This window comes from Pan paniscus, chromosome 21 (genome assembly GCF_029289425.2).
Source record: "Pan paniscus chromosome 21, NHGRI_mPanPan1-v2.0_pri, whole genome shotgun sequence".
In the NCBI taxonomy this organism is placed as follows: Eukaryota; Metazoa; Chordata; class Mammalia; order Primates; family Hominidae; genus Pan; species Pan paniscus.
Window position 1 is genome coordinate 50489634 of NC_073270.2, and position 26224 is coordinate 50515857.

At 48.6% G+C, this 26224-nt stretch overlaps 1 protein-coding gene across 2 annotated transcripts in view; it reads right to left on the reverse strand.

Moving 5' to 3' along the window:
- Nucleotides 1–26224, reverse strand: part of RIMS4 (regulating synaptic membrane exocytosis 4) — a 58875-nt gene that overhangs the window by 4919 nt on the left and 27732 nt on the right. The window contains exons 2-5 of one of the 2 annotated variants that reach the window (XM_034947324.3): nucleotides 14732–14870; nucleotides 1358–1470; nucleotides 956–1057; nucleotides 184–323 (exon numbers count right to left, since the gene is read on the reverse strand). In XM_034947324.3, the coding sequence (XP_034803215.1) occupies nucleotides 184–323; nucleotides 956–1057; nucleotides 1358–1470; nucleotides 14732–14870 (494 nt within the window). Of the gene's footprint in view, nucleotides 1–183; nucleotides 324–955; nucleotides 1058–1357; nucleotides 1471–14731; nucleotides 14874–26224 lie in introns of both variants that reach the window. The other variant, XM_034947323.3, reaches the window with a different exon arrangement.

The following is a 26224-nucleotide window of genomic DNA, read 5'->3' on the forward strand; positions in this document are numbered from 1 at the left end:
GTTCAAAGTTGTGCAGTAAGTTGTGGAGCTCAGTTCAGCCACAGTGAACTGAGGGCCTCGCCTATTTCCTCCAGGCGAGGCCCTCCAGAGACACCCCCCGCCAGGGGTGCCCTCCTCTCATTCTGGTACTGTGCATGTGTGCTCGTGCACACACACACACGTGAGCGCGTCAATGCCCCTCACCTGGAGGACTTTGCCCTGGGGACTCTCAGGAAACAGCAGCACCTGGTTATACAGTGGGTCCAGCGACTTGCGAGCGACTTTGGTCTTCTTCTTGGCAATGCAGATGCCATTCTCTAGCAGGTAGGCCTTGATGTAGGCCGCTGGGGATAGAGGCCAGCAGGGGTGAGTTCTAGTTTGGCCCTCAAATGGTGGGCAAAGGGTGCAACAGAGGGAGGCTGCCCACCCTCTGCTGGAGATAGGTGTGCCCCCATGGGGTCTGGGGAGGACGCACCAGGACACATGGGGGGTGGGCATTTGGGGGCAGCAGGTACAGCTGGGCTTGGGTGCAGCCTGCCCCACCTCCTCTGGTGGTCCTCACTGTCTCCACCCTTCCTTTGCTCACTCTGTGCTCACCTGTTTCCTCTCTCAGTCCATAATGTGCCCACCCCCTCCCTGGCTTATGCATCTATCTGCTGACCCCCTCACTCACCAAGCCTGAGCACCTACTGCATGCCAAGAAACCTGCTAGGCACTGGGGTATAATGATAAGCTGGAAAGATGGTCCCTGCCTTCCAGGAGCTCAGTCCAGTGGAGGAGAGGAACAAGGTCAACAGACAATCTCAACTGGCTCTTCAAACAAACCCTAAACTACCAGTTCCACATAAGACATCAGAGTTGGGACAGGGGGTCCCCACAGTTGGGCCCAATTTTCTCTCTTCAAGGCCCTCAGTACCCATCAGGATATCCTCCCTGACCTCCACCCCCACCTTGCAGGGGAAGGTAGGCCCCAGACCTGGCAGTGTCTTGGAGCCTGGCTTGGCTGTCAGTCCCCGAGCCTGGATAATGTCCACCTCCAGCTGACCGTTCCGCTCCTGCAGACCGATCTCCACATCCCCTGGAAGAGGCACCAAGAGATGAGACTGGGAAATGGTTCAGAAGCTCAAGCTGGGACTCAGCTCTTCTCCTTTACTTAGGGCTGAAACCCCCTTCCCCTGCTCCCAGCCCAGAATAAGACCAGAACCAACTCCCACCAAGTGCCTAGGCTCTGCTGAGGGCTTGAGAGTGTGCCCTGGGCTCTAGGCAGCATGCGCAGAGGATGGATCAACAGGCAAAGGGGAAGGAGGGAGAGACGCTGAGCTTCTGGTGTGACACCCACTTCCCCTAGTCCATTTGAAACCAGCCTTGGGGCACTCACCCATGGGTGTGGTGGCCAGGGTCTGGCGGCCCACAAATTGTGCCGGCCCCATGCTTCCCAGGAAGTCACTGAACTGGGCGTCCGACGCCAGGCAAACTCCTCCATAGTTAAGGCTGCAAGAGGAAAAGGTGAGACAAAGCACACATTCCCAGTGGTTTACCAACAACTCTGGACTCAAGCAGTCAACCTCCATGCAATGGATATGCTGAAACTTCCCTCTTGGGATGGAGATAAGGTTTACCCAGTATCTGGCTCATGTGGTTTAGTGCCTTGATACTCAAAGTGTGGTTCAGAGACCAGCAGCATCAGCATCACCTGGGAACTAATTAGATACATAGAACTGCAGCCCACTCCACCCCCAGCTGCTGAATCAGAATCTGAATTTTAATGCGAGCCCCAGATGATGCCCTTGCACGTGAAAGTGTGAGCTGCACTGCAAACGGCTCTAGACTCTGAGGGGTGCATTTCTTGCGACTGCTTGGCTACCTAATATCCACTTCCCCTTCCTCTGGTAACAAGATCTCAAATTTTCTTTACGGAACCCCCTCCCCATGGCACATGATCACAGTGGGGTGGAGGGAACAGCTCCTGAGACTGGGCCTCCAGCTCAGCCTGGCCAATCAGGGCATCCCTTCCCCTCGGCCAGTGATCAGCTCAGAGACAGGCATGTAGCCCAGTTCAGCCAACAAGAATCAGGCCTGGAAGCTTTGTTTGAACTATGGGGACTGAGACGCTCTCTTTCCCACCAGACTTGAGCCTGAGATGCAGGACTGGAGCTTCTGGTGCTATGTAGCTACCATCTGGATCCCGAGAATGAAACCATCAAAATGATAGCATTGTGTGAGCTCCTGGATCAAGCTCTGCCTGAAGCAAGCTACTTCATCTTTTGGTTACGTTAAGTCAATATCAACAGCAACAACAAAGATAATTTTATTATTTTGCCTAAGACAGCTTTAGTCAGTTCTCCCCACTCCCTTCACTTCTCTAAGTATCTCTTTCCCATCTGTGAAATGGGAATAATAATGTTCCCATCTCCTAGGTCTGTTGTATTAAGTGCGATGAGGCACTAAGTACCATGCCTGATGTGCCCCTGTTATCCTGAGCACCAAAGCACTTGCAACCCATTTTCTCATCTGATCTTCACCACAACCACAGGAAGTTTTTGTTGTTGTTGTTCTGGTTTTTGTTTTTTTTTGAGACAGAGTTTCCCTCTGTTGCCCAGTCTGGAGTGCAGTGGCACAGTCTTGGCTCATTGCAGCTTCGAACTCCTGGGTTTAAGCGTTTAAGCAATTCTCATGCCTCAGCCTCCCAAGTAGCTGGGAATACAGACGTGTACCACCACGCCCGGCCAATTTTTGTGTTTTTTAGTAGAGACAGAGTTTCATCACATTGGCCAGGCTGGTTTCCAACCCCTGGCCTCACGTGATCCACCCACCTCGACCTCCCAAAGTGCTGGGATTACAGGGGTGAGCCACCACGCCTAGCCCAAGAGGTTGGCTTTTGATCTTTATCACCATCTTTTAAATAAGAAACACATTTGCCCAGCAAAAGGGTGACCCTATTCCCTGGCCAGAGATGAGGTATACAGAGTTAGAGGCTTAACCCAAGCCAGGCCAATCAAAACCTCTCTCTGGGAAATAAAAAAGAGAATCCTGGAGACTAAAAGTCACAAGAACTGAGCCATATAAATGGCCTGCCCTCAGGCAAAACCCATAAACTCTACTAGCTACCCAGTCTTGGCTGCCCGATTCTTCCCTGAACCATTTGAGGTCTCCCAGTGTTCTGTTTTTACTTAAGTTATCTGCAGAGTTAATGGCAGAATATTCAGCCTGAGTGCTTTCCCTTTTCCTGATTTCCTACTACCCCTGGCCTGCTTTCTCCATTCAGACAGTAGCCAGGGTGTCCTATGTCGGCTGCCTCAGAGAAGGAATGACCCAGCAGGAGGTAGAGAGCAAGAGACTTGGGCTCTTGACTTTTCACTTCCAAATCCAAGAAACAGACTTGAAAGAATAGGTACAAAACTAGGCTATCCTGCCCCGAAACAGACAAACCCTCAGCCTGGGAGAGCAGAGGAAGTCAGGCAAGGAGGGAACAGAGCTGAGATGCTGCAGGATCCTTGAGGACGGTCTGTAGTCTGCAGCTGGTGAGTGCTGGGGGATGACAGAAAACTCCAGATAGGCTGGGGGGATCTGAAAGCAGAGGAGACTTGCACCTACTCTTCTTATTGGGTGGAGCTAAGAAAAGGGCAGAACACTTTACAGAAATGGCTGTTTGGGCTTCTTGTCAAGTAACCCCCTGGGAGATCTCTGAGGCTCTCTGTACATCCCTCCGTACCCTAGAGAGGAACATATGATCCAGGTGCACTGGAGAGAAGGGCAGATCCATAGAGGCCTGGTGGTCTGGGCAAAGAGAAGTAGCTGAGACCAATGGGAAACAATGACCAAGGAGCAGACAGTAAGATCACGTTCCAGGAGACACCAGGATGATGGATGATGATTGCGGACCACACACTCTGTCCCCAGTGTCTGAGCACCACAATAATAGCAGCCAATGCTACTGGACACGAGCCCTCACTGACATTCAGCTGGTACACCAGGTGTTATGGCCGGCGTCCATTTGATCCATTCATTCAACCAACAAATGTTTACTGAGCACATACTATGCACTCTATTGTGTCCAGGCACTATTCTGGACACTTGGAATATGTTAGTGAACAGTGATTTCTGCCCTTCAGGTGCTTAGATTCTAGTGACATATTACACACAATTAATATCATAAACATTACAGTATGTTAGAAGGTGGTAAATGATAAATCTTAGGAATAAATAAGTAGAGAATTAATGTGGGCAGGGGGGGATGTGGGCGGCAATACAAAATAGTGTGATCAGTAGCTGTGACTTGTGCTTCTTATTCAATACTTTGATAGTTACCCTGGGCCTGTTCTAGAAATTTACACAGATTCTCTCCACATAAACTTCCCCAGGACACAGGCATAACATTTGGGAAAATCCTGAACCAAGTGGGCCTAAGTTTCCAGCAAACAGAGGACACAGCGGGACTTGATACAGAGATTAGCAACAGCGAACTCCCAGTGCTCACTAAATGCCACAAATGTCAAAGTGCTCTATACTTATTAATTCATTTCAGCCTCACAACAACCCCATGAGGTCAATACTATTACTGGGCCCATTTTATAGATGAGATGGAGAGTTAAGAAACCTACCCAAATGACACAGGTACTGCATGGCCCCACCCTATCCCTCAGCACTCACCTCTATACTCCGAGGCTACCTGCTCTCACACCTGCCACTAGGTCTGAGGGCTTATTTTCTGGCTGTGAGAATTCTGAATTTTGCTGGGGAAGCAAATTCAGCCTGTGGCACAGGGCAGGCTGGAAGCACCTGAGGGTTCATGCCTCAGAAGCAGCCCCCACCCAGTGACAAACTGGGAGTCTGCAGGGGGGATAATGCAGGTGAATGTTCACCCAGCCTCCCAAGGCTCCCCAGTGGGCCTGAGCTCCAGCTGCCCTTAGTGGTAGCAGGCTTGATGACGCATCCGTTATTAGCTCTCCTCCCTTCCCATCCCATTCCTTGCAGCTCCCACACTCGGGTTTCCTGGGATGGCCTGCCAAATAACCAGTTTCCACTTGAATCTTTGAATCAGGGTCTGCTCTGGAAGAAGCCAAACCAAGACAGAAGCTGAGTGGTATCTGAACCCAGAGAGTGAGGCTTCCAAGTCTATTATCTTAACAATTATGCAACAATGGTTTTTTTATAGACAGAAAGTATGAAAAAATAAAGTCACGTAAGTGTCTGGGGACTGAAAGGTGTACCCACTCTTCTTGCAAAACCAAAGACCCTTAATTAACAGCACAGAGGCTATGGTCTAGACCAGGGGTCCCTAACCTTTTTAGCACCAGGGACCAGTTTTGTGGAAGACAATTTTTCCATGGTCTGGGGCAGGGAGTGGGGGATGGTTTTGGGATGAAACTGCTCCACCTCAGATCATCAGGCATTAGTTAGATTCTCACAAGGAGCTTGCAACCTAGATCCCTCTCATGCACAGTTCACAGCAGGGTTCATGCTCCTATGAGAATCTAACGTCATCACTGATCTGACAGGAGGCACAGCTCAGGCGGTAACGCTCGCTCGCCCACCGCTCACCTGCTCTGCAGCCTGGTTCCTAAGAGGCCAGGGACCAGTACCCCTGGGGGAGGCCCCTGGGGTTGGGGACCCCTGACCTCTTTCACACTGGTGACGTGGCCTTTCCTCCATGCCCCTGGGTCTCTTTTCCACCCTACCCTCCCAGCCATCTAGGGGGCCAGCCTCCATTTTGTAAGGAGTGTCTGGGCTCCAAAAGCCTGAGAAATGGTGGGGGTCTCACGGATTCCAGGCATGGAAGGAGCGCAGCCTCCCAGGCAGAGGGAGGCCCTCTGCAGCCTGAAATTGAAAGTTTCCTCCAACGTCATCATTGTCTGCTTCTCAGTTCCTGGTGGGATTGTGAGCAGACAATGGGGAACTGGCAGGCCTGGTAATTAGTGGTAATTGTTTATAATATCTGGGCGGCTGCCTGATTTCCTATCCCAGGGAGCCTTGCTAGCTGCCAAGGAACCCGGCTGACGCCCCAGAAACCCTGAATAGGTTATCACGTCCTCCTGGGGGCTGGAGGAAGGAGGAATAAAGTGGTGGCTGGGCCCTACTAGGCCAGAAATCCAACTGCGGGTCTTCCCTGGAGTACACAAGAAGGCAGAGGCCGCAAAATCAAATCTGCCTCTACACCTCACTAGCCAACTGCTTGCTGTGTGACCTCTGACAAGTTGTTATTGTCTCTGCATTTCAGTGTTCTTATCTGCAAATGAAATCACACTGCCTCATGGACAGTGTCTGGCCTTTTTGTTGGCCAGTGCCTGTGCTGTCTCAGTTTCAAATGTTTTTCAAAATTTCTGCTTACGGCATCCATGAGCACAGGGGTATAAAAGAGCTTATTGCATTAAGTGCTGCATATGTGCTATAACTTTGACAAGTCCTTGTATGCAACAGGAGCTCAATAGATGTTCACTGCCAAACCCTACAGCAGGACTTACACTGGGAAAATAAAGGATGGAGTGAAGACTGGATTTGGCATAACGCAGACCCTGGATGCCAGTACTGTACAACCTGTGGCAAGTGTCTTAACCTCTCTGAGCTGCAGTTTCCTCATGTAGAAAATGGGAATAAATAGTAATTACCTTGCTGAGTTGTTGGGGAAGAGTCAGAGAGCTAGTGTAGGTAAGGTGCTTAGCACAGACGACCTGCTGAGTGAATCAAAGGGTGAGATACCATGGCCTGCTGGGCCTGCTGCCTGGCCTGGGAGAGCCTCCTTGCCACATTCTTGGCATTTTCATGGCATTTCAGATTCTAGACCTGTTAGTAAGTACAGCATCTGGATGCCTGAGAATAAGCCCAAGCCATTCTGGGGAGTACTGCAGCAGCGGGTCCCTTCCAGGGACGTGTGCCACTTGGACAGGCGCAAAGCCCTGTAACAGGATTACAACCCATGTTCTGCTGGCCTTTTATTTTGTGTTAATGGTGAAATGAGATTCCCTGCATTTCAAATCCTATTACTTTTGTTTGTGGAGCTGAAACCCATTGGTCTTTTATTATTAACCTCTGAGCTTGGTTTGGCCCCTGGATTTTCTGTGTTCTTGATGGTGAAAGAAGTAACTGGCTCACGCAGGGGTTTGACTCCATTCTCTTTTCCAGATGGATCACTCGTCTCAACAGCATCAGAAATTAAAAGGTTGCACAGCCCTTGTGGTGATTATAGGTTATGTGATTCTCAAAGGTTTAGGAGTTTATGGGTTCCCTGTCCATCCATTCACTACATGCTCATCCATCCATCCATCCATCCATCCATCCATCCATCCATCCATCAATTTATCCATCCATCCATCCACCTATCACTTCATCCATCCATCCATTTATCCACCCATCCATTTATCCATCCATCCATTTATCCATCCATCCATCCATTTATCCATCCATCCATCCATTTATCCATCCATCCATCCATCCATCCACCCATCCATCCGTCCATCCATTTATCCATCCATCCATCCATCCATCCATTTATCCATCCATCCATTTATCCATCCATTTATCCATCCATCCATCCATCCATCCATTTATCCATCCATCCATCCATCCACCCATCCATCCATCCGTCCATCCATTTATCCATCCATCCATCCATCCATCCATCCACCCATCCATCCATCCGTCCATCCATTTATCCATCCACCCATCCATCCATCCATTTATCCATCCACCCATCCATCCATTTATCCATCCATCCGTCCATCCATTCATCCATCCATCCATCCTCCCACAAACTCACCAAGCCTACAATACAGTCAATTCTGCTGTAACATGAAATATACATTTCTAAAAATTACTGTGCAACGCAAAATCTTGCTATAAAAATCACAGAGCTTATGGGAAAATGGGGTCAGTGTCACATCAAAAAAAGAAAAAGGCAAGAATGCAGTAAAAATGAAAGCATGGTTTTAAATATGTTAAATGCTTTAGAAATGCATAAATACTACAATAAAAATGGCATTTGACCTTGAAAATGACCTGCAGTTTGCCTGTGGAAGTGGGTGTCGGAAGAGGTGCAGCCTGTGAGTGATTGTGAGGGAAAAACTGAAGTCAATGGAAAGTTGTACCACCAGGTGTGGACGGGTGTGGCTTATAATAGTAAACTGAGGGTGCCGTGGATGTCTGAGGCGCATGTGTTTTGTGTATTCTTATGTGGGTGCAGTTTTCTTCATTCACCCAGTGCTCCTCGTGGATGAAATTGCACCTGAACAAATGCAAAATTTATGTTATGCTCAAATTGTTCCCTAATACTTGAATCATGTTGGAACAAATTCCCGTTTTCAAAACAAGCACCGTAGCAGAATTGCCCTGTGCCAGGATATACCATATCATACAATCCTGACACCGGCTTCTCAACCATTCAAGGTATTTCCAAGCCTGACCACCTCTATGAGACTGTGTGTGGCTCATGGGTGCAAAGCCAAGGATTTATTTTTTTATTTGTCAAAAACTCATCTTGAGCCAAGCACTGATAGTACTATTTATCAGTGTTGATCCATTTAATCCTCTTAACAACTCTATAAAAGCTAGGTATTTGTAATTAATACCCATTTTATAAAATGGGAAACTGAGGCACAGAATTGTTAAGTAATTGAACCAAAATCACTCTGCTAGGAGTGGCAGACCTAGGACTTGAACCTGGAGAGTCTGGCTCCAGGATTCACCCTCCTAAGCACTGCGTTATACTGTCTCTATTTGCCCTGAGGGGACCTCAGCCTTGCCCAGAGCAGAGCACAGGGATTTGCAGGTCAAAGCTACGGGGTCAGGCAGGCCTGGAACTGAATCCTGACTCCACCACTCACTAGTCGTGGAGGCACATTCTTCACTTCTCAGAGCCTTGGTTTGCTTCCCAGGAAAACAGGAATAAAGAACAATAGGATAATCCCAGTGCTGTTGTAAGTATTAAATGAGATAAACGCCTTAGAACAGAGTCTGGCATACTCAAATGCTCAAGAAATACTAGTGCTTATAAAACAAAACAAAACAAAACAAATCCCTGTCTCCTAGCCACAGATGCATCCAGCTCTGCTTTGTCCTTTCGGCACGGGAATGCTGCTAAATAGTAGAGGTGGGGAAGAAAAGGGGGTTCTGACCACCCACCCAGGCTCTTGAGCCTTTGGTGATTAGGAAACAGCCTTGGTAGAACCGTGACCCTGAGCCCGGGTTCAGTGGCCCTGCCACTGCCTTACACTCTGCTTCCCTGGGCTGTGGACACAGTGACCCAGACACTCAGAGACCTGGATGCTGATGACCCAGACATCTCGGGACAACAAAGAACAGAGGGAAGAAGCAGGTGGGTGCTGGGAGCCAGCCTGGAGCGCTTCTGGGTCAACAGAGAGGATGCCAAGGCCCTGGATTCTGTGTGCTGAAGGGGCGGGAAGGAGTGAAATGTATGCATGCTTCTGCTCACACACACCCACCCATTATTCATCAGAATGTGCAGAGCACCAACTGTGGGCCAGCTAGACAGGCATTGAACTCAGTGTCTAGTGGGACAGACAGACACACATGTGACAAGATAGAGAGTGGAGGGCACTGTGGTGGGGGAGGGACAGGGGACTGTGAGAGCTGCTGATACAGCCAGAGGAACGGTAGGCCCTACCCGTTCCATTCCACTTCTGCCCACGCCCAGGACAGACATTGCTAATCAACCTCAGCTCTCCTGCCAAGCCTGGACTTGGCTCCAGAATCCTTCTCAACACAGCACTCCAGGGAACCACTATCAATTACCGGTGTTGGCACATGAGATACAGCCTTTGTGCCAGTTCTCAGCTGAGGTCTGGAGAAGGAATGAGTCAGAGGGTGAAGGGGGAGCAGGGGTAGAGAAGGAAGTGCCAGGTAGAGGGTGCAATGGATGCAAAGACCTGGAGGTGAGAAAAGTGAAGGGTAAAGGTTCAGGGTGGTGGAGTCCCCACATGGATGGGGACTGGGAGAGGCTGGGAAAAGTCAGAAGAATAAGTGCTGGGTGGCAAACTGTGGTGTTCAACCAAAAAGGAGACCTGTAGGTGTCCAGGCAAGAGCGATGTATGGCCTTGACCAGGAGATGGAAATGGGGAGGAATGGATGGATTCAAGAGATCATTAAGAATAAAATGGCACAGCATGATTATGGATTGGGAATGGATTATGGATTGGAGAGGGGGAACTGTCTGCAAGAACCCCAGATTTCTGGTTTGGGCAGCTGGGGAGATGGTAGCCCTGTGCACCCAGGCAGTGTAGCAGGCTCTGCTGGGCCATCCCCCCACCCCTTATTATGTCAGTGCTTGCTGACTTCTAACCGCCAGAGTCTGCATGCCTTTGCCCAGGCTTCTCTGGCCCCTGAAGAGCTTCTCTAGCCTCAAGAGCCTATGTTACCACAGGAAGAGCCAGAGTTAACAGGGAGCAGCCACTGCTCAGTAACTGGTTAAGAGCTGGAATATAAATACCTCAGCTCCCTCACTTCCTGAGGAGATAACTCCCAGGTGCATGTTTCACATGGGTTCCGAGAGTTCCCCATCAGGATTGGCTCTGGTTGCCCACCAGGAAAGCTGGCTTCTTAAAGCATGCTTTATTGGGTGCATCACCTCTCTCCCACATGCTCTTCTGCTATTATTTTCTAGAATCACCTCCCAGGTGAATCACTTGCACTTGAACCCATGTCTCAGGTCTGGTTCTGGGAAAACCCAAACTAGAACACACGTCAATAGGGAGTATCTCAGGATTAGGGCAGGTGGGGAGTATGGTATGTCTGGAAGGTTCTGTTCTCACGGCCCCATCTCAGAGGGCTTGAGCTCCAGCTCCTGCCCTTTTCCTGGGTGAGATGGGCCTGGCCTGGTGGCATGGCTGGTTGACTCTGCATCCTTAACCCACAGAGCTCCAATTTCTGATCAGGCAGAAACAGGCTCAAGGAAAGAAAGCCCTTCCCCAGCCCCAGGGGATCAACCACAACTGGCCCAGCATGAGGCCCATGGTGTGGAAAGAGAGAGAGGGGCTCTGGGTCCTTGATGGCATCCTTGAACTACCAAACCATCCTGGAAGCCTCTACTTCCAAAAAACTTGATAAATGCACCATTAAAGAGAAAAAGAGTGTAAACATTAAGGGCAGATACCCAATGCCCGGATTTGAATCCCAGCTCAGCCACTGACTGGCTGTGTGACGTGGGGCAACTTATTTACCCTCTCTGAGCTTCCATTTCCTCATCTGTAAAATGGGAATATTAACAGTCCCATTGTCAGGTTGTTGTGACAATTAAATGAGTCAATATAAGTAAAAGCACAGCACAGTGTCTGCACATAGTAAGTGTTCTCTGCAAGAGTTAGCCACGGCCATTATTACCATTAAGCCGGGGCTTCTCTACCTTAATGTGCATACAAACCAGCTGGGGGTCTCATTAAAATACAGATTCTGATTCAGTGGGTCTGGGGTAGAGGCTGAGATTCTGCATATTTAACAAGCTCCCATGCCAGTGTTTCTGGGCTGTGGATCACACTTTGAATAGCAAGGGCTGAAGCCATTGTCCATTGGTATTACATAACCCGGGACTCAAGGCATCCTCACTGACAGGGCGACCCAACCCACAGGCACCCCTTCCCCATCCCTGACACCTTGCTGGGAACACAACATTTCCCAAGTTTTCTATACCTGTCCTTTGCAGCTCTCCCCCCACTGCTAGTTGCTTAGTCAGTGCCCAAGAGTGGAAGCTCATGGAGGACAAGGTATCTGAGGTGCCTGACCCAACTGCCTGGCACATTCTAAGTGCTCAATCACATCTGCTGAAATGAAAATCCTGTGCCTACCTGCAGGAATACATACACCTGGTGATCCAGCGCAGTCAGACAGACCCAGCGGTGCCAGGGGCTGCAGCCTTGCGGGGGTGCTCAAGTGGGGCTGGCTCCCTGTAAGCCTCAGCTGGGCTGGCAGAAGCCCAAGGGGTGGGGAGAAGGGAGAACAGTCCCTTCCTGTTTCAGAGCCCGGCATTTGGGCCAAACCAGTGCCCAAAATGCCTGCAGAACAAGGAGTCTGACCACAGCTCAATGTCCCCACCCATTCCTTCTGTGTCCCTACCTCGCCCAGGTGTTGGGCAGGTGGCAGCGCCTCACCTGGCTGGGATCCACCAACACGCAGCTCTTTTCAGGAGGCCAAGACTGTCCCCTGCTGCTGGACCCGTCACCCTCCAACCCACCTGATACCTCCTCAGTTGGGCTCAGAACACTCACCTCAAGCCTTTTAGTAATCGTAATCCTCACAGCCAACACTTACTCAGTGCTTACTCTGTGCTAAGCACTTTATAGACACAACTGTATTTGGGGTGGCTCACTATATCCGTTAGAATGCAACTGACCAAAACAGCAAAATAGCCAACAAACAGTGGCTTAATGAACAACAAACAATAATAGCTAACAATTACAGAGCTGGTCACTGTGCTAAGTTCTTTTACATGTATTAACATATTGAACCCTCACAACTCTGTAAGTGTCTGCACTGTTACTGTCCCCTTTCTATAGATGAAGAAACTGGGCTCAGAGAGGTGAAGTAACTTCCTCAAAGCCACACAGCTACTAAGAAGCTGAAATGAACCACATACCAGGGCAGTCTCGTTTTTGAGTCCTGGCTTTGAACCTGTCTGTAATTAGACTCTCTGGTCCCTTAAAACCCATTACAGCAAACAGTAACAAGAGCCATGTTCCAAACACCTATCACCTGCAGGCATCACCTCGTTTCTTCCTCATAACACACTCTGATAATGCTCCCCTTGGTCATGTGGCCTTTCTGAGCCTTCATCTCCTCTTCTATAAAACGGAAATGCAGGTTTGACTTCTCTGCTGCTGCTCACTGAAGCACGTTGCCCTTCCCACAATCTAGTCCTCCAGACCTGCCCGTGAGGCTGACAGATGTTTACTGGCCTCAAACATGAGAGAGGCCCACTGATGTGCTCAAGCCCACCCAGGGGCATGAGTGGCAGAGCCAGGATTAGGACCTGAGCTTCCTGACTCCCTGAGACTCACACCTGTCAGCAGGGCCCCACTGCTCCCCAGATGCTGAGAATATCTTCCTCCAAGTTCTGCTGCCTTGCCATGTTTCTCAGGTTAAAGAAAACACTGGCTCCCTTCCTCCTCCTCCTCCTCCTCTCCCTTCCGCTGTCCTCCTCCTGTTCTCGCCCACGGGAAAGTCTCGCTAGGAGGTGGGTGGAACAGCAGCATCTGCTAAGGCAAGGCCATTCACGAGGCTGAAGATGCCCAGTTTAGGAGGGGCTGGGGGTGGGGAAGGCTTTTAGCCAGCAGAAGCCCCCAGCTGAGGGGCAGGGCCAGAATGAAGGGAAGCAAAAGTGGAGGCCAAGCCCCAGCCCCACCTCTCAGTGGCTGTGTGTCTGTCCTTGCACAAGTCACTTAGCCAGTACTGTTCAAACGAATTTTCTATGATGATGGAAATGTTCTATTTTCTGCACCACCCAATATGGTTGTCGCTAGCCACAAGTTGCTAGCGAGCACTTGAAATATGGCTAGTGCAACAGAAGAACAGAAAGTTTCATCTTATTTAATTAGCCACATGCTTCTAGTGGCTACTTTTCTGGACAGTTGTGGAATTTAACTTTTCTAAGCCTCAGTCTTCCCATGTGCACAAGAATCATGATATCCCACCCCACTTCCCTGACTTTAGACGATAGCTAGGACCATGAAGCAATGCAGTGCTGGGAAATAACCCCTGGCTGGGAGTCAAGACTCCTGGGTTCCAGACCTGGTAACACGCTTCATGATGCAGAGTGAGCTCTTTAACCTCTCTGAGTGCCCTGGTCATCTGTATGATAAGGAAGTTGCTTTGGATCAAAGTTTCTTTGATCTAGGGATCCATGGATGGTTTTAGGGGACTCTGATAACCCCTATAGTTATGAGAAAAGCATGTTCGCAGGACTGTGTGTGGGAGAATGAGGGTGTACATGCACTGAGGGCTGTGTGTATTGGGGGAAACTGGGCCCAATGCTTTCCTGAAATTCTTAAAGGGGTCTGTGAAAATGAGAAACCCCTAGTCTAGGTGAGTTGCTCTAGGGTAAAAGCTTTTTAACAGTGGAGTTCTCAGGCCACACTCCCAGAGACTAATTCAGCAGCCTGGATGTGGGGTCCTGCAAGCTGCACTGGTAACGTGTTCCCGTGATTCTGACGCGGAGCCCACAGAGGGAAACGCTGGCAAGGAGCCGGCCACACTACTGTCTAGTGAGCTGATGCTCAAGAAATGCCTTTATAAAGCAGTAGTATACATTTTTCAAAACCAACGGGATTTAGGAAACTAAAAAAGTAAAGAGGAAATAATGATGATAATAAAACCCCTTTCTACCCCTCCTTTATTTCTTAAGCAGCACTAATATACAGCACTTAGTGCCAAATACTGCTTTATGCTGTGTATAAATATCACCCCTGCATTATATGGATTGTAAACGTCTAATCCTCATAACACCCCTATGAAGCTGATGCTGTTAATCCCATTTTACAGATGAGGAAAGTGTGGCTTAGAGACCTTGCCCAAGGTCACACAGCAGGAAAGGGGTGGAGCCAGGATTCGAATCCAAGCAGCGGGGCTCGCTCTCCCTCGGGGCTTTGCTGTTACACTGCCTCCCTTCTGAAGATGGGGGATGAACCTGGAGCCCTGAGCTGGCGCTTCCACAGCCTGGAGCTGCCCTAGGGCTCCCAGAGGGGTTGCTCAGTCCCTCCCGTGCCCCACCACAAAAGACTGCAAGAGCCAGGAGGGCTGGTGGCCCCACACTTACTTGCCCTCTGAGCCATAGCTGTTCATGCTGTCCTCAATGGACTCGTGGCTGGCCTGGCGCAGCGTCCGGCTGGGCATCTCCACTGCCAGGCCCGTCTCCGTGCTCCTCTGGATGGCCCCCTTCAGCCTCCGGCTGTCCCCTTCTGGGCAAAGCGGCCAAGAGAGATGGGGAAAGAGACACAGGTGGGAGGGGGACAGAGAGAAGAGTCATCTGGTTAGCAGTGTTTCAGCAGCTGGGGGCTGTCCAGCTTCAGCCTCCACCCTCAGCCCATCAACCTCCTCAGACTCCTGGCCTCACCAGTAACCACTCCACCAACAAACAGTATTGCATGAGTTCTGTTAAACGATAGATTCATTTACATGTGCTTTTTCTCCCCCTTGAATTCATTTCTCCCCTGAAATCTTCTCCAAATCATTTCTCTTCCTCCTCTTCAGCTACTATTTATTGAGCACCTACTATGTGTCCTACTGTGTCAAGTGCTTTGCATGGATTTTGACCAGGGTTTCTTGACCTCAGCAGACTGGCTGTGTGGATGGCATATTGCTTTGCAGTAGGGGCTGCTCTGGGCATCACAGAATGTCTAACAGTATCCCTGGCCTTTGCCCACTAGATACTAATAGCAACCCTCACCCCACCCCGCTGCAGTCCAGTTGCAGCAATAAAAAATATCTCCAGACATTGCCAAATAGCCCCTAGGCAGCAAAAATCACCCTTGATTGAGGACTACTCGCACTGAAACCAGATGGCATGGGTTCAAATCCTGGATATCTATCTCAGTGGCTGGGAGACTTAAGGCAAATTACTCAGCCTCTGTGTGCCTCTATTTGCACAACTGTCAAGTGGGAGAATAACAGGCTCTTATGAGGCTAAATGGCCCCCATCAGCCGCCCACTCCTCCTTCCATTCTGTGGTCAAACATCATCTTATCCAAGATCTTTCTTGACCTCTCCTGGCCCCTCCAAGACAGCAGCCTTCTCCCACCCCCTGCCCCTCTCTGCCCTGACTCCTGCTTTGGTTTTCCTCCTAACACTTACCACCCAAATGCGTTAAACAATATTGGTGTTTTGGCCAGCTTCCTCTGCGAAGACCATAAACTCCATGAGGACAGGGAATTTTGTTCACTCTTGAAGCCTCAGCACCAAGAACAGGGTCTAGACCATTGTAGAGCTCAACTAATAACTGTGGCTGCCTTGAGAGCAGCCTTAATCCTCACAACCAACCATAAGGTGGATGCTGCTGTTCACCCCCATCCAGTACCCAAAACAGGAGGCACGGAGAGGTCAGGACTTGTCCACGCCCATAGAGCTAGTAAGGTGGGGAGCCAGGACACAGCCCCGGGAGGGTGTCTGCTCCCTGCTCCATGGCCTAGTGATTCAAGGGACTGTAGGCTTGCTAGAGGTGGGGTAGATCATTAGTGGGATCTTTTTCATGGTCCCACAAAGTCCAGACATGGGCTGATTCCCAAGAGGATCCTTCAATGCTTGCTGATTGACCCACTGGGGACAAGCAGCCCCAATCACACCCAGTCATCCTCCTCCTGCCAGAGGACAAGAGAGCTGGGCCTGCGTACAGGAGCAGGGCAAGCCAGGACAGCTCCCGCCGGCCTTCTCCTGGCCTCCCTCCTCCTCCCAGCTCCAGGATGGTCTCTCCTTCCTCCCTGCCTCTAAGAATCACACACACGTGTACACACACACATGCATGCATAGATACAAACACTCTGTTTCTCAGAACGTGTAGCCTCGTATTTCTGTCTCCCACATGTGTCTTTGTTATTCAGACACACAGACACCCACACTCAGAAAAACACAGCAACACACACACACAGTAAGATGCATGCAAAGACAGTGTGTTAATGCAGGTCTGAGTGTGCTCCCAGGGGTCTCCACATGCCTGTCGCTCTGTGTGTTTGAGGCTAAGTGGGTAGGTGTATACACATCTTCCCTGCGTGTTTCTGAACACGTGGGAGAGCGTGTGTGCCCCTATATCTGTGTTTCTACTCCATTCCATCATCTGTTCTTTCCCTAGCTTGCATCTGCAGACTCCCCCGACCCTCTATCTCCACTGTTTCTGTTATTTCTCTGTGTACAGCAGGTACAGTGACACAGAGAAAGAAAGAACCACTCACATGCACATTCAGAAACAGACTCAGACAGAGATGTCCCTGTACACACACACACACACAGCACTGTACATATGTCCCTGTCAGACGTGCAGGAACAAACACCCCCCCACACCCCACACTAGGGATACAGACCCATGACTGGGCACCCTGCAGGCAGGCAGCACACACCTGCCTCGGCTCCCTCCCTCTCTGCTGAGCGCTGTTCAGGTGCCCCCACCCCGGATCCATCTCCACCTACCTGGGTCTGACACATTTCTCCCGGAAGAGGGAGGAGCAGAGCATGACAAACAACTCAGTCCCCCAGAGCTGTGCCTTGCATCTGTGTGGCATCCTACAGCCCTCAAAGCAGTTCCCAACCAGGCCCTAGGATCTGCCTCCCAGCAGCCCTGGCTCCCCACACAGGTGAGCATGCCTTTGCAGTCAGAAGGCCCAGGTATGGAGACCCGGGGCAAGCTGGACGGCATCTTCCCACGGAGCTGTTGAGAGGGTTAAATGACAGACGTTTCCCACAGTGCGGGCACAAAGTAGGTGCCAAACATAAAAAGCCAAACCACTGCAGAGGGAGAAAGACCTTCCAATGCCCCCACACCTGCCCTCGCCAACTGTCTTGCTGACACCCTTGTAGACTCATTTTTTTCCCTTGACACACCACCTTCCCCAAGCTGGGGACCACGACTGGACCCAACCACAGCAATGTCCACCATCCAACCTCTACCACCTACCCCTCCTGTGCATCCTCTCTTGCTAACTGGGTCATGGCCCCCAAAGTGACTGTTCCAGTGCTTTCCCAACTACCCCCACCAAGATCCATCCATCCCACGTGGCTGAGATGTGTTCCCTTTGTTCTGCTCTTCCTCACTTCCAAATGTCACTGTGATTGTTAATAGCGAGTGTCAACTCGATTGGATTGAAGGATGCAAAGTATCATTCCTGGGTGTCTCTGTGAGGGTGTTGCCAAAGGAGATTAACATTTGAGTCAGTGGGCTGGGAAAGGCAGACCCACCCTCAACCTGGGTGGCATCATCTAATCGGCTGCCAGCATGGCCAGAATAAAAGCAGGCAGAATGTGGAAAGACTAGACTGGCTTAGCCTCCCAGCGTGCATCTTCCTCCCATGCTGGATGCTTCCTGCTCTCAAACACTGGGCTCCAAGTTCTTCAGCTTTGGGACTCAGACTGGCTTCCTTGCTCCTCAGCTTGCAGACTGCCCATTGTGGGACCTTGCCTTGTAATCGTGTGAATCAACACTCCTTAATAAACTCTCCGTTATATATACATCTATCCTATTAGTTCTGTCCTTCCAGAGAACCCTGACTAATAGTCACCATCCTGACCTTTCACCCTGCCTGGCCCTCCCCTCCTCTCTGAAAGGAAGGGGCCGTCCTTCTCCTGGCTGTGGCTGATCCATCTCCATCACTCACCATGACCTCCTCCCCCATTTGTCCTCTCTGGGCCTTGCGTCTGCTGCCTCTCCATCCTTGGGCCCTTTCTAGTTCTCCCACCTCTTTCACCAACTAACTTCCTCGGAGAACAGCCTCTGGCCACCAAGTCACCCACCACACCCTCTCTGATCTCTCAGTGTGGCTCCAGCCCATCGATCCATCAGGGCGGCTTACTAAACCATTCTCTAGTGACTGCTCACCACCAGGTCTCAACCCAGCTCCCGGGCCCTGAAGCATGGCCCTTTCATTCTCTCAACAGACATCTATTGAACACCCTTTTGTGAGGTGGAAGCCCCTGAGAAGATGTTAAACACGCTTCTAAGTGCTGCACCTGCTGATAAAACACACTGACGGGAGCCAGGTAGAAATGAACAGCCTCTGCTTGTCATCCATCAGGACCCAGAAATAGACCCTCACTTGACCCACTGTAGTGAACAATGTGATCCTCCTCCAAGACCCCCTTTTTACCACTTCTGTGAGCCCCTCCCCACTGTAGCATGCTATGTGCTGTGGCTTCCCACAGCCAGTACCTGGCACCTTTTTCTGGGGTGGGGTGTGGGGGTGTCTTTCTTTGGGCTACTGAGCCCATGTTGCCCCCACACAGGCAGAGCTAGAAGTGTCTGGAAATGTATGACCCTTAACCTGCCCTTGCCCTGCCCCTTCATCAAAGACTAAATGAAATGGGAGGATGAACCCTCACCTCCTCTGCCCTGGGTCAGAACAACTCTGAGGCTTCACGCAGCCCCCAGAGTAACCCCACAGCGGGGCTGGGGCCACCCTTTCGGGACCTGCCTGAGAGCACACCATTGCGTGCCTCCTGCCCTGTCTTGTTCTGCTTCCCTGGGTCTGTTCTGGGGGCACTTCCTTCATTACTGCCTCCACACGAATCTCATCTCAGGGTCTGGTTTGGGGACACCTGACCTAAGACAGGCTGGCACCCTAAGCAAGTCAAAGTTCAAAAATCTTCACACAGGTGGGCTCCCGCATCATAACTGTAGTTGTACCAATTTACACCCAACCAGCACATTGGGAAGGAAATTTATTTCTCTTTTGTATGCTTCTATGTCATTTGAATTTTAATTAATTCTATAATGCAAATGAAAGTAAATACAAACAAATTCATAAATAAATCACAGCTTCAGTCACGCCACCATCTTATTTAAAACCTTAGCCAGGCGTGGTGGCTCATGCCCGTAATCCCAGCACTTTGAAAGACCCAGGCAGGTGGATCACTTGAGCCGAGGAGTTTCAGACCAGCCTGGGCAACATAGCGAAACCCCACCTCTACAAAGAAAAAATACAAAAATTAGCCGGGCATGGTGGTGGGCACCTGTAGTCTCAGCTACTAGAGAGGCTGAGGTAGGAGGATCGCTTGAGCTTGGGAGGTTGAGGCTGGTTGCACTCCAGCCTGGGTAACAGAGTAAAATCCTATCTCAAAACAAAAACAAAAACAAAAACAAAAATCTTAGAATGTTTCTTCACTGCCTGCTGAATTAGGTTCAGTTTTTGCACCCAGGCATCCAAGACTCTCCATTTTCTGACTCCCTCCCCATCAGCTACTGGTCTCCCTCGCAGTCTCTATATCCTAGCCCAGTCAGACACCTCAGTGCTCCATCCTGAGAAATACTGTACATCCTCAATAACTTCCTCATCCTGGTTCTCACTCCTCTCCTTTCCTCCTTATCAAATTTCTAACCATCCTCCAGAGTTTAGCTTTAAATAACACCTATAACTTATCAGGCACTCTGTACTTCAGTTTCTTCATCATATAATAGGGATAAAAGCACCAGAATCTCAGGGCTATGTGAGCGCTAAATGTTAACAAGCAAGCAATGTAAAAATGTAATAACATATAACCCTCAGGATGGCCTAGGTGGGCTGGGACACACGGTCAGCCCTCAACAAAGTTGACTATTATTAATATGGTTATTACCATTGTGCTAGATGCCATGCCAAGCGTTTTACAAAGGTATCTCCCACTTAATTCTCACAATAAACCATGAGATAGCTACTGCCCCCCTTTACAGAGAAAGAAAATGAGGATCGAGAAGGTTAAGTAACTTTCCCAAGGACATGCACGACTACTAATGGTGGAGCTGGACTTCAAACCCAGGCTATTCTGGCTCCAAAGCCATGTTTTAAATGCACCCTAAAGTAAACTCTCCAAGCTCCACCCCAGAACTCAAATGCCATGTCTTCCACAAAGACGTCCCTCATCAGACTCCTTGAGTGCCGGGGCACTTCAATCTTCACTTCTCTTGGGGTAACTATTCCACGGCACCTTGAAACACAGTTCTCATCCACCTAGTCGATGTCAGTGTTTACAGCGTGAGCTCATTCGTCATTTACTTCCATTCAGCACCAGGGATAGCGCCCACACTGCCCATCCCCACTGAAAGTGTGTTAAATTGAATTGGCTTTAGGATGTGTCCCCAAGAAAAATGGAAATTCTCTCTGGTAAAGAAAACAAGTAGATGTCACTCTGCTGTTTATACTTGAATATGAATGTGTTTAATGTACGTTCTCCCAAAAGCAAGTATTCATAAGGAACAGGATAATAAAACGATGATAAATTATGAAAACAGATTCTATTGTTTTTAGCATTTACCCTGTACCATGTACAAATTATATACACATATATAATTTAACCCCACCATAACACTGAAAGACAAGTATTATTATCCTAATTTTACAATAAGGAAACAGGCTCAGAGCAGTTCAGCAACTTGTCCAAGGTTATACCAGATAAGACAGAGCTAGGCTTGAAACCAAGTCTGTGTGAAAACAGATCATCATATACTCTTAACCACGAGACCTCAGGGATGTGTTGGGGGGAGGGAGAAGGAGAGAACTCAACCAGTCCCCACTTTGACATTTTATTGAAGATGGGCATTATCAGCTTTGACTTCCAGATGAAAAGCCTCAAGCCAAGAGAGGCTCCATGACCTGTTCCAGGTCCCCAGGCTCTAAAACCACTAACCACATCCTGGTCAGTGTGAGTGTCCACTCCAAGTCCATAGAGCAGCCTGTGAAGTTCCCCCAGACACAAGAGCTCTGGGTGACTGGCTTATTTTAAACCAGGATGCGAAAGGCACCAAGGCCCCTGGCTCACTGCTTCCCCTTCCCACAGCCACTACTCTTCCTGTATCTCTGAGATAAATACCCTGGAGACTGCTGCCTCTTCTTCCTCCATGGTCAGCCTCTCCCTGGCCTAGTTATTCCCAGTGACTTGGGCCTCACATGCCTCCCTTGTCCAGGTCTTGAAGTCCATCTGAAAATCAAGGGCTGAGAGCCATCTGCAGATACTCAGGCCTCCAGAGCACTGATGTTGCCTCTGGCTGTGTCTCCAAGGATGGGTGGAGGAAGCACAACCCTGATTACTTCTGTGAGGGCCCTAACCTTTCCCTTCTCCCTGGAGCTATAGGAATCTGCCCTACCTTAAAATAAGAGATGGTTTCATCTGGAGGGAACTTAGGGATCATCCAGATCAATGCCTTTATTGTACAGAGGGCAACTGAGGCCCAAAGAGGGGCAGGAGTTAAAGGCCATGTTGGTATTAGAATTCAGGCTGGGTACAGTGGCTCATGGCTGTAATCCCAACACTTTGGGAGGCCAAGATGGGAGGACTGCTTGAGCCCAGGAGTTCAAGACCAGCCTGGGCAACATAGTGAGACCCTGCCTCTATAAAAAATTGGAAAATTACTAGCCCACACTGTAGTCCCAGCTACTCAGGAGGCTGTGGTGGGAGGATTGCTTGAGCCCAGGAGTTTGAGGCTGCAGTGAGCTATGATCACGTTGCTGCACTACAGCCTGGGTGACAGAGAACCTGTTTCAGGAAAAATAAATTCTGCTCTCCTAATTGCTAACCTCCCTGCTCCTTTTCAGTCAACAGCCTTTCACTATTTCTAGAGCATCTTCAGGAGGCAGCATGGCCTAATGGTTAAAAGCATGGACAATGGAGCCTGAATGCCTGGGTTGTAAACCTGGCCCCAGTCACTCTATTAGTTGTGTGATTTTGAGAAAATTACTCAACCTCTCTGTGGCTCAGTTTCCTCCTCTATGCTAACTGGTGTCCACACCACCAGAGTGTCCTCTTCTGCCAGTTTCTTCTCTACTCAGTGGCCTGCCTGAGCTTCCCAAATCTCAATCCTGAACACACCATCCCTTTGATTAAAACCCTTCAATGGCACCCCATTGCTTGCAGAATAAATTCCAATCTAACACACACTGTCTTTCTGACCTGGTCCCAATTTACATTTACATTTCCCTAGTGTTCTCTACATTCTATTCACAATGAATTATTCCAAATCTTCCATGTGACCAGCTGCCCCTGAAGTTTCTTACCCATAATCCTGCATACAAAAGTCTTAGCATTCTCTTATCTTCTGGAGAAAGGTGCTTTTTAAAACAACTGTTTGTTGCAGGATAATATACATAAAGAAAACTGTACAATTATATATCGCACAGTTGTAAGTGTATACCTTGATGACTATTACAAAGTTCTACGGAACCAGCACCCAGATCAAGAAGCAGAACATTACCAGTGCCCTACAGAAGGCCCACATGCCACTTCCAGTTACTTTCCACCAAAAGTAGCATTACCCTAACTTCTAACAGCACAGACTGGTTTTGCTTATTTTGTAGTTTTCACTACATAAAATCACCTAGTGTATATTCTTTAGCATCTGCCTTCTTTTACCCAACACGACGTTTGTGGGGTTCATCCATGTTGATTGTTTCATTGCAGTTCATTCATTCTCATGACTTATTGTAGTACATTGTGTGAATATATCAAAATAATTTTCATCTATTCTATTGCTGATGAGCATCTGGGTGGGTAGCCTCCAGTAATGAGATATTACAAATAGCTCTGCCAAAAACATTCTTGTATGTGTCTTTTGGTGACCATTTCTGTGCAGTTCTTCAGGGCACATACCTAGGAGTGCAGCTGCTGGGTTACAGGGTATGCATTTGAAATGCCTTTTAGGTGGATTAACCACGGTGTGAACTGGAAAGATTAACACGTTAGACTATCATTCAGCAGGAAGCAATGTTCTGAAGAAGTGAGGCTAAAGATTGGAAGATTTTGAGGAAAAAGATAGTGGAAAGCCTGTTGATTTACTGTATATCTGGCTCACATTTATATTCCCCAAATGTAATCTTTGTTAAGAGAATGTGTATAGAGGGCAAACAGCACCCAGAACAGGACAGGAAGGAGGGGAAAAGGCCTGTAATACAGTTGACATTCAATAAATACTGGCTATTATTATTAACCTCTCTAAAGGTCAATGGTCAACTGCTCACTGATACCACCTCTAGTAAACTCATTATTTCATCGATTCTAAGACAAGCATTTTTTCAACATCTCCAAAATTAAGATGTGAATGGCAACCAGTGGCATGTCAGAGTTAAATTCTGACATGTTTTAGCTCCCTTGGTGGTATATAAAGTTGTGACTTGCAACTGAAGGCCTCTAAAATGCGATTAAGTCCACAGCAAAGAACTGGCGTGTGCAGGAACTGTCCGTGGTGCTGACTGAGCATAGAGGACTGGGCCTGCCTAGGGCAGAGGTGGGGCTCACAAGGGAGATTTTAGAACTACGAAGCATCCCTATCTGTGGTTGTTTTCAAACCACAATTCCTTCCCACTGGCTTGCTGGTGCCTGAAATTCCACCCTCAAAGAATCATCTTTCCACATAAAGACAGGAATTTCCATTTATCGAGTTGAACCAGAGCCTATGAGAGGTGCTCAGCACTCATCATTTCATGTAATCTTCACAACCACCAGTGAAGGTAAGTATTGTCTTCATTTTCAGAAGGGAAAGCTGAAGCTCAGGGGTTAATGAACCTGCCCATAATTACAAAGCTGGCATGTGGGATGTGATCCTGGTTCAACGCAGGCCAGAGTGCAATTTTTGCCCTTTACGCTGCTCTACACTGGAGGGAGGGATAAGTGCCTCAGACCTTTTTCCAAGAGGATTTGAAGAGGAAAGAGGAGAGATCATAAAGACACAGAGATGAAGTGAGTGAAAGCAAGAGGGGCAAAAGGCACATGATAAGGATTTGAGAACCCTAGAGAGGGAGGGGAAAGATTTTGTGAGAATCAACTGGGTAATAAATATGGAATGTGCTTTGTAACTCTAAAGGGTTATGCCCCTGGAAGGAAACGTTACTCTCACTTATCCAACAAAATATACATTTATTGAGTTCATTTCCTATGCCATGCTGTTCTTGTCTCTGGGGATTTGAATAAGATACAGTATTTGACCTTAAGAAACTTACAGGTAGTAGAGTGTGGAGGGGACATGAAACAGATAAGTAATTATTATTCATTCAACACACTCTTTACTAATTGCCTATTCAGGGCCAGATCCTGTGTGGTAGACTCATAACATAGATGAATTAAACCCAGACCTTGCTGAAACTCCCAGTCTACCAGAATAGATAGGCAAGTAAAGGGGCAATTGTGCAATAATTACAACGTAGCATAATGTAAGGGCAGAGATATACACAGAGTATTATGGGAGCTGAGGGGAAGGGTAATTAATGCAGCACTGGAGTTAGAGGCACGGTCTGGGTTGTAAGCAGAATTGATTCAATGCTGAATTATACTTGATTGCAAATAAAATCAGAAGATTTCATTGTACATGCGAGCACTACCTTCCAGTACAACTGAAGGTTATACTGACAAATAAAAACATGGGGATAGAGTGAAGGGGAAAATGTGGAACCAAATGAAAACTGAAGGCAAAAAGTTCCAGATGCAGAGTAAATGCATTTGGGGTTGGGGAGGTCCTATGCTGAGCAGGGGTGGTCAGGGGAAAGTCATTTACTCTCCTCGAGCCAATGTGGAAAGACTTTCTAAAGAAGAGGCATTTCCGCAATCATTGGAAGGAAGACAATTCACAGTCCCACAAAAAGCTGTTTTTCCTCAGGAAGCTATTTCCATCAGCATTTGGGACAAGCTAAACAAGCCTTGGAAGGAACTGGGTTGTGGGCAAAAGGTAGAGTCTATGGCCCCATATGGCACTGGGAAGCTACACAATCCACACAGCATTCAAGACTTCCAGGATTTGCCCCAAACCTATACTACAAGTCTGCCATGATGCACATACCAGGTGTTCTATCCACACGGAATTACTCATCATTCACCAAATACAGCCCACGTACTTCCGTCTTCTTAGGAGAACAGGCTCTGGAGCCAGAAAAACTGAGTTTGGGACTTGAAGCATGCCTCTGCCACTTTCTGAGTAAACTAAATAAACTTACTGAACTAATCTGAGTCTAAGTTCCCCTGCAAAACAGGAAAAGTGATAGAATCCACTCCACCTATTGTTGTAAGGATTAAATGTACTAGTAAGCTCTTACTAGGTTATGCTGCAATAACCAGTTACCCCCAAATTTCAGTGGCTTACAGAACAAAGTTCTTGTTCATACTTAACATACCTTATTTTTCTGAGATGGACTTTTGCTCTGTGGCCTATACTGGAGTGCAGTGGCACAACCTTGGCTCACTGCAACCCATCTCCCAGGTTCAAGTGATTCTCCTGCCTTAGCCTCCCAAGTAGCTGGGGTTACATGCATGCACCACCATGCCTGGCTAATTTTTTTTTTCCTTTTTGTATTTTTAGTAGAGATGGGGTTTCACCATGTTGGACAGTTTGGTCTCAAACTCCTAACCTCAAATGATCTGCCTGCCTCAGCCTCCCAAAAGTGCTGGGATTACAGGCATGAACCACCATGCCCAGCCATACTTAACATATTTTACGAGTTAGCTATGGTTCTATCCCACGAACTCATCTGGGACCCGGGGTGAAGGGGCAGGCCCTATCTGGGACAAGCTGGTCTCATGGCAGAGGAATGATGGAACCATGAGGGAATTCTTCCAGCTGCTGCACTTTTCTCTATGTGTATTTCAAAACTTTTAAAAG